General features: G+C 56.7%; 2 protein-coding genes across 2 annotated transcripts in view; one reads left to right on the top strand and one right to left on the bottom strand.

Annotated features, from left to right (window-relative positions):
• Positions 1 to 2,683, bottom strand: part of FBXL8 (F-box and leucine-rich repeat protein 8) — a 3,597-nt gene extending 914 nt beyond the window's left edge. Inside the window, exons 1-3 of the mRNA XM_015567817.1 lie at positions 1,814 to 2,683; positions 789 to 983; positions 2 to 200 (exon numbers count right to left, since the gene is read on the bottom strand). Of these exons, the coding sequence (XP_015423303.1) occupies positions 2 to 200; positions 789 to 940 (351 nt within the window). The 5' untranslated portion in view covers positions 941 to 983; positions 1,814 to 2,683. The remainder of the gene's footprint in view (position 1; positions 201 to 788; positions 984 to 1,813) is intronic.
• An 85-nt stretch (positions 2,684 to 2,768) lies between these two features.
• Positions 2,769 to 8,282, top strand: TRADD (TNFRSF1A-associated via death domain). Its single transcript, XM_006769807.2, has 5 exons — positions 2,769 to 2,973; positions 5,859 to 6,017; positions 6,816 to 7,090; positions 7,169 to 7,364; positions 7,489 to 8,282. The coding sequence occupies exons 1-5, from the start codon at positions 2,817 to 2,819 to the stop codon at positions 7,797 to 7,799; spliced, it is 1,098 nt and encodes a 365-aa protein (XP_006769870.1). The 5' UTR covers positions 2,769 to 2,816; the 3' UTR covers positions 7,800 to 8,282.
• The last annotated feature ends 19 nt before the right edge of the window (positions 8,283 to 8,301 follow it).

Below are 8,301 nucleotides of genomic sequence, written 5' to 3' on the forward strand. Positions count from 1 at the left end.
CGAAGAGCGGCTTCTCTCCGCGACACTCCAGGCGCAGGCCTCGAAGTCCTGGGGTACGGCCTGCCAGCGCGGTCAGCAGCTCCGTGGCCATCCGGCGGCTCGGCTCCTTCGATGGCTCAAATTCCAAATGCAGATTGCGAATGTGGTCCAGGCAGGCTGACAGATAGGGTGGCAGCATGCCTTCTCGCTCACAGTAGCAACTTGGGGTTAGCGCGGTGGAGAAAAAGCATGGGCTGTGTCCCCGAGAGCAGAAGAGAAACCTCTACCCATCCCTCGGCCTGGATTCCAGCTACCATCCCCTTCTGCTCCCTACCCATACACCTCCCTGACCCCTGACCCGACCCTGCCTGGTTACCCCAAACTAGCCGCTAATGCTGGGAGGGAACGCCCCCCCCCCATCCCTTTAGAAGACTTCAGATGCATCTGATGCAAGTTGAAACCCTGGCATGGAGACCCAGGGTTTTAGGAACTGGGTTTTCTCAGTGGTCTCTAAGGAGACATGCATAGCCAAGTTCACACTCGCTTCTGCTACACTCTAGCTGAGTGACTTGCAGGAAGTGTTTAACTCTTTCTGCCTCAATTTTCCATCTGTGCAATGGAGATAGTACTACCTATTAATATATGTAAGGCACTTATAACAATAGTACATAGTAGGCAATCAATAAACGTTAGTAATTATTATTCTTTTTAATACAGGGAGTCACTGAATCTCCCCAACCCCCAGACTCCATGGAGAGAGGGAGAAGACTGGAAGGTGGCAGGAGGAAGGAGGGGAGGAATGGGCTCACCTGATGGTCGTGTCATGCCACACAGCGCTGCAGATGGCAGCAGCGGCCCAGGCTCTGCAGACCCTGGCGGCGGCAGCGCGGTCCCACAGGGGCAGGTGGCAGAAGATGAGCGCCAGCACCTCCTCGGGCAGTTGCTCTCCAGGCTCAGCCATTGCTGGCGTGGGGTGGGGATTGTGAGGCTCCCAGGAGCTCTGGCTTGGAGAGAGAAGGGTGTCCCTGGGCACCGGAAAGCCAGAGTGTGGAGGAGAACACCAGAGCCCATGTATGGAAATACCTGTGGCCCAGGAGCTAATACACAATTTGTGGAGCCCAGTGCAAAATGCAAATGCAGTATTCGTTCAAAACATGTTTAAGAACTTCAAGCCAGTGACAAGCAGAGCATTTAACCAAGTCATCAAACCAAGCATGGGGCCCTGTGCTACTGCACAGGTCTCAGACTCATGAAGTCGGCCCTGGATGCTGAAGGATTTCTGGTTTATTTGCTCATTTATTTATTTATTTATTTATTTATTTTCTCGTTTAGAAGGGAAATTGCTGACTTCATGAAGAAATTTGCAAGTTTAAGTTTTAATGATCTGGAATATTTTTAAACAGTACTGACAATCACTTGGGGGGGGGATCCCCATTTTATACAGTATTAAAAGGAAAGCAAGCACGACCTATGCGCCAAGTTGATAAAGTCCAGGTGCCCCGGTTTTAGACAATGCTCTCTGATCCTCCTCCCAGTTACTAAAGTCTTTCCTAGAGAGGTTGGAAGGCGACTGCATAGGCCCTGACTGAATAACCTGGTCCTCCCCATCCAGCTCAGAGAGCCCACCTTCCCTTCCCCTGCCTCCCTTTACACTCAGAGCTGCCCGGGCCAGTCTTCAGGGGTCACTGAACTGCTTCCTTCCCAGCTTGGACCATAAGTACTAGGGAAATGTCCTCTCATCCTTCCCACTACTAGATGTAGATCTTTGAGCATAGAAATTTTTTTTTTGATAGAAATTTTTTAAAATGTTTTGTTCACAACTATATCCCTATACCTGGAGGGCCGCTGAAATGAGGCCTTCTCAGACTGCGAGGGGCCCAGAATCACTCCGACATTTGTTCCCAATACAGAATCCGCGGCCCCATCTACTAAATCAGACTCTCTGGAAAGAGGAGGGTCCAGAAATCTGAATTTCAACAAGCGCCGGTGGACTCCACAGGTCCCAAGGCGATAAACCCCCCTACTAGCCTCGCGGGTCCCTAGAGAGTGACAATAGGGTTAATAGGGCGGGAGCATTAAGGAAGACTTTTAATTGACAGGGACCAGAGCCAATCAGGAAGCGGAGGGGCGGTGGGGCACGGCTGAATCCGCCCAGAGAGGGGAATGCCCTTTCCCGTCCCCACCTCGCGGGGAAGTCGTCCCAGGTACTTCCAATGGGAAACTAGTGGGAGGAAAGCTTGGGGCTCTGGGTTCAAGTCCCGATCTTGACCCCAGGGCAGTCCAGGCTCCCAGACTCAGCTGGGATTCCGCAGGTCCACCCCCGAGCGCGGCCTTTCCCGGGCGGGGGTTGTTGGAAAAGTGTGCATCCTCTTTTAAGTTGCCAATGTTATTTTAAGGTGCTTGAAGGTTTTCATACACCACGTTCCACACCACTTGCCAGTTTTCGATTCCCCGTATTTTCCAGACTAACGCTTCCTGCTGGAATTTGTGTGTGTGTCCTGGAAGTTAAGACACCCTCGATCAGGCTTCCACCTGGGACCCACCGGCACCCCGTCTTGAGTGGCCGGGAGCAGCAGAGATCGGAGATCAGAGATCACCGAGCTCGATCCCCCAGAAAGCACCCGAACATTCTGGTCCCCAGGGGACGTTCCTTTGTTGACCCGTCTGTTTCCCGCCCGAGGAAGCGGGGCAGCTCTCTCGCCCTGGAGCCCTGTGGTCTCGTGAGAGCCACAAGTCCCCGAGGTCCCTGGCCGCGGGCAGTGTTTCCTGCCGTCTAACCTCGGACGCCAGTGTCTTACCTGCTCAGTGGAAAGGCTGGGGACTCGCGGTGGAGAGCAATGGGCGAGAAGGAGCCGCGGGGAGCCCCGGGGGCGGGACGCCGGGGCGGACAAGGCGGCTCGAGCTGGGGCGCCGCCCCTGCGCTTGGCGCACACCCGGAAGCCGCGCGAACCCGGTGGAGCTGGCGTGGGCAGCCAGGCCGGGCCTGGGGGCCAGGTTAGTGCAGAGGGTGGGTGGGCTTCGCGGTGCTGGCGGGAGCAGAGGTGGATCCTGGCTCAGGATCGTGGAAGCGGGGAGGTTGTCATCCGCGGCTGCCGGCCAGCGGGTAGCGGTGGCCTATTGGGCTGTTTACGTGGGAGGCAGGAAAAGGGGTACCGACCTTGGCCCCCCGGGTTCCCTGTCCCAGCTAGGGGCTTTCGAGAGGCCGCAGGTGAGAAGGCGGAGCAGGTTTTGAATGAATCTGTGAGCAAAGACCTCTTGCCCCGTCCCAACCAGTCGTGCGTGAGAAATCCCAGCGTGAGGGTGGGCTAGTGGGAGGCTTGGGAGCTCCCCTGCAGGGCTCGGAAGGGGTGCAGCTGAGTAGGGGGCGCGCCCGCCCGGATGCTAGGAGTCGCAGGCTTCCAGTCCTCTAGGGCCCACGCCCGCGGGCTGTTGCAGCTCACCCGGCCAGAGGTGGGGCTGTTCCCCCTTCCCCTCCCCCACTGTGAGGGCGTGTTAATGGGGCGATGGCCCCTGGCTGTAGAGGTGTATTTTCTTGAGTCGTACCCACGTGTCACTCAGTCTCAGCCCAGCCAAGCGTTCCCGGGACGCATCCTGGCCGGGCCCAGGGAGGCAGACTCCAGGAGGGTGAGGCTTGGGGCTTCCCGAGGAGGGGCTTCTGTGGAAGGAGGCGTAGGAGGAGTTCCCAAGGGGACTAGGAGCCAAGGCCCCGGCAGACCTGTTGGACTTCCCCGATTTGTCCAGCCCCAGTGGGTGTGATGGAGCGTCCCCACTCCTCCAGGTTTCCAGTGCCCCCCCCCCCCAAAGCCTGCTGGGCAGACTCTGGCTCGTCCTACCACCTCCCTCCACCCCTTGGGGCGGGACCACATCCATCCATGGGGTCTGCACCTTCAAGTCAGGGGACTAAGAAAACATGAAAGAGCAGACCTTTCCAGGGTAGATTTTCACACTCTTTTACCCGCCTGGGGCTCTCCCCCAGGACTTGTTTCCCTACTTGGCCTCACTTGCACCTACAGAGATTCACCCCGTTTTGGTTTTGTTCTTTTTTTGTTTTGTTTTGTTTTTGCTTTTTAAGCAAAACAAATTAATTTTGCTTTTTTAATACAAAGGACATGTATTTTACATAAAATAGAATATTGCTAAATACAATAATTGACCCTCCCCCCAATCTCCTCCATTCCCATAGAGCATTGTTTTGGGTAAACACACAAGTATTAATATGTTTTCTACCAAAAGGTTATTGATGTGGGGGTGGGGGGCTCAAAAGCCATATCCCTGAGCTCAGACTCAGGATAGGACCATCACCAGGTATTTTTCTTGCCAGGTCTGGGCTATGCTGCATGGCCCCTGCCCAGTTACTGTCCAGGCTTTGGCTCTCAGGTTGAGGTCTGGGGCAGATCTGAAACAGCTGCCCCAACACTATCCAAGTCTATGGTCCTGGCTCCTTCTGGCATCCCTCCTCCGAGGTTCCCTGTCCCTCATGTAAATAGATGCCAGCTGAGACCACCCCATCTGTACTGCCCAGAGCAATGAATCAGTCCAGGGTGCTCACACTGGGGCTCAGCACGCTCCTACCCACCATATGTAAATGCCAAAGGCCAGAGAGTAAAGAAGGCTGATGGGGCAGGAGGTGGGGTCTTGAGCCCCTGTTTATAGGATAGATAAGGGTGGGAGGTTGCCTCAGGTGAGGTGAGGAGGAAGGAGCAGGCCTCTTGGCACTGTGACTAGGAGGCCACTGAACTGAAGGTCAGTGCAGTGTGGTTCCCTGGTTGGGAATTTTGCCCCTGGTCTAGGGCTAGGATTTTGTCAGTAGATGGAGGATATGCCAGAACCACGGGGCCCTGGCTCTCTCTGAACAGGCAAGGAATCTGTAATAGAACAATTTCAGTTGCATAAGACAAGAGCCCAGCTCCAAGTACTTTGGACCAAAAAGGAATGATTTAGCTCACATAATGGAGAAGTCCAGGGTGCAGCTGGAGCCAGGGGCATAGTGTGTGGTTGGGAGTGCACCTCCTCATCTCTGGGCTCTGTTTCCTTTGTGTCAGTTTCATTTTCATTCATGCTCTTCCCAAGCAGTGACAAAGGATGGAGACCTCCCCTTCCTTCAGCTCAGCCCCAAAGGTAGAGAAACTAGTGCCTCTTTCCTATTGGTCCGGCCAAAGTTGCAGGTTGCTTGGTCTGTCTTGAACCTGCCGGACTCTGAACTCATCATTTTAGAAAGGTGAATGGAATATGCAGGTTGGCCAGGCCTGTTTCACATGCCCACACCTGGAGCGAGGGAGTGGGGGTTAGCCCTCCCAACAGGCACATGGATTAAAGGGAGGAGAGAAGGCCCCCAAAGTCCATCAGGATTGGGGAAGGGAATCTGGGCAGGCACCAACTATAGGTGTCCTTTGAAGTGAAGTCAGAATGTGTAGTTAGGAATGCAGGTGAGAACACTGCTGTGGTGGGAGAGGGGGCTGTGCCCTAAGGGATCCTGGGAGCTCAAGCCTAAGCTGAGGGCATACCAGGGCCTGGGTCCCGTTGGCTGTGTGGCATGGGCACCTTCAGGATGACGTGTCCGGTCAGCTTTGGTAAGAGAGACAGTTGGTCTGAGGAAAAGGCATAACTTCTCTGCCTCCACTGCAGGATAGTACCTTTCCCCTCTCGCTACTGTGACCACGGGCTCTTCTTCTGAGAAGGCAGTGGAGGGAGGGACAGTCCTCACTGCAAGTTTGGGCTGAGCTGGGCTGGACTCTGTAGAGCCAGACACACAAGGGGGCTGCCTGTGAGATGATGAACAAGTATGCCAACTGGGTGGGGACAACTGGGCCAGGTGGGACTGGATGGGTTGCCCCCAGGGCTGGGTTTGGGGTGATCTGGATGCCTATCTGCATCTCCAGGAGGCGAGATGGCGTCTGGGCCAAATGGGCTGGAGGAGTGGGTGGGCAGCGCATACCTGTTTGTGGAGTCCTCGCTGGACAAGGTGGCCCTGTCAGACGCTTACGCTCATCCCCAACAGAAGGTGGCGGTGTACAGGGCTCTTCGGGCTGCATTGGCAGGTGCGTGATTGAGTCATACGGTGTAAAAGGGGAGGCTCTTGGTGGGCGGGCCCAGGGGCTGAGACACCCCCCCCCCAATCTGTTCAACTCTGTGGGCATGTGCCTAACCACCAGTAGAGAAAAGATTTGATGGCAAGGATTGGACTGGTTGCTTAGGCTGTCTTCTTTGTTACCCATATGCGCCCTTGGGTGTAGATATCTAATCTACGTGTCTATGTATGGTCTACCTATGTGTGCACTAACGTCCTCCACTCCCCAAACCAGTCGGATCACTGCTTTCTACTAATCGCGCACATCTCTCTCCTCTTTTCCTCTCTCACTGCAGCACTCCTTGCCCCAAACCCCTTCCCAGTAACTACCTTCCGGGTACCCCTTTCCCATATCAGGACAGAGGCGACAGGAGACTGAGCCTGGTTGGGGGATCCCACTCTGGGGCAGCAGGAGCCATACTTGGTGGAGGCCTAAGACCCGAGACCTCCCACCCCTTCCCTGCCCCGCTGGCCTTTTACCCAGATGGCTTGGCTGCCCAGGGCATTCGCCCCCCTCTGTGCTGCAGTCTCTCCGCCCGTCCCTTTTGTCCACCTTAATTTGGGGCTCCAGAGATGGGGCTAGGATAGGTCCCGGCCTTCATTCTGGCATCCCAATTTTGTTTTCTGGCTGGGAGCTCTGGGGTAAACCCGCGCTCCTAGGTCTGGGGGCGAGGGAGGGGCTCTGGCCGCGGGCTTCACCCCCTCCTCCGACTGCTGGGAGAACGGTCCGGTGGCGGACCGTCTGGCGCCTGACTGCCCGCCTCCGCAGAGAGCGGGAGCCCTGACGAGTTGCAGATGCTCAAGATCCACCGCAGCGATCCGCAGCTGATTGTGCAGCTGCGTTTCTGCGGACGCCAGCCCTGCGGCCGCTTCCTCCGCGCCTACCGCGAGGGGGCGCTGCGCGCCGCGCTGGAGGGCCGCTTGGCCGCATTGCTCACCCTGCACTCAGTGCCGTTGCAACTGGAGCTGCGCGTCGGCGCGGAGCGGCTGGACGCCTTGCTGGCAGATGAGGAGCGTTGTTTGAGTTGCATCTATGCCCAGAAGGTGCGGCGGGACTGGGCCCAGAGGTGGGGCAGGGATTCGTGGCTAAGACCCCCACCGACGCAGCATTCCTCTCCCTAGCCTGACCGGCTCCGGGACGAGGAACTCACGGAGTTGGAGGATGCGCTCCGGAATCTGACTTTTGGCTCAGGGGGCCAGGGTGGCAACGTAGTGCTAGCTCCAGCCCCCATGCAGTCCCTGGCCCCATCTTCGTCGGAGAAGCCACCGCCACCGCCACCATCTGGCCAGACTTTTATGTTCCAGGGCCAGCCCATAGGTGAGACGCTCTTGGAGAGGCAGAGACAGGGTCACCTGGAAATGGCAGGGCGGGAATGGAAGGGTATCGGTGTGCTCCCGCCCCCAGCTCACTCCGCTTCTTCCTCCCCCCACCCCCCTTGCAGTGAACCGGCCAATAAGCCTGCAGGACCAGCAGACGTTTGCGCGCTCAGTGGGCCTCAAATGGCGCAAGGTTGGACGCTCCCTGCAGCGTGGCTGTCGCGCACTGAGGGACCCAGTGCTCGACTCCCTGGCCTATGAGTACGAGCGCGAGGGGTTGTACGAGCAAGCCTTCCAGCTACTGAGGCGCTTCGTGCAGGCCGAGGGCCGCCGCGCCACGCTGCAGCGCCTGGTGGAGGCGCTCGAGGAGAACGAGCTCACCAGCTTGGCAGAGGACTTGCTGGGCCTGGCGCATCCGGATAGCGCCCTGGCCTAGCCTGGGTACCAGACACAGGGACGGTCAGCCAGTTGCCCAGCCAGGGTTTGGAGCACCTGGATGACTCGAGGGTCCCTTCTTGCTGCTACGGCTGCCCTGTCCATTCACAGGATTTACAACCCTACTTAAGTGGCGCTGCTGGGCAGAACTGCCTGCCTTCTCCAGGAGTCAGACCGGCACCCACCATGCCTGCTGGGGTGCCATTGGGGATTCCTCCCCAGATACTATGATAGGGATAGAGTCGTGGGGGTGATCTGCTGCAGAGGTCGGCCTCACCTCACCTATCCCAGAAGGGGGGCTTTTGGCCAGCCCTTACCTCTTCTCTCATTGCACAATCACTCATTAGGCACCTGCTGTTGTTTTAGGCATCATCCTGGGTGCTACAAATACTTTGGTGAACAAGACAGCTCCCAATTCACACTCAATATGGGACTCCAGGTATTAAGCAACAGTAATAAAATGTTACCTGTTTCTCTTTTTTAATATTTAATTTTTTGATTTG

This window comes from Myotis davidii, unplaced genomic scaffold, assembly GCF_000327345.1.
Source record: "Myotis davidii unplaced genomic scaffold, ASM32734v1 scaffold243, whole genome shotgun sequence".
In the NCBI taxonomy this organism is placed as follows: Eukaryota; Metazoa; Chordata; class Mammalia; order Chiroptera; family Vespertilionidae; genus Myotis; species Myotis davidii.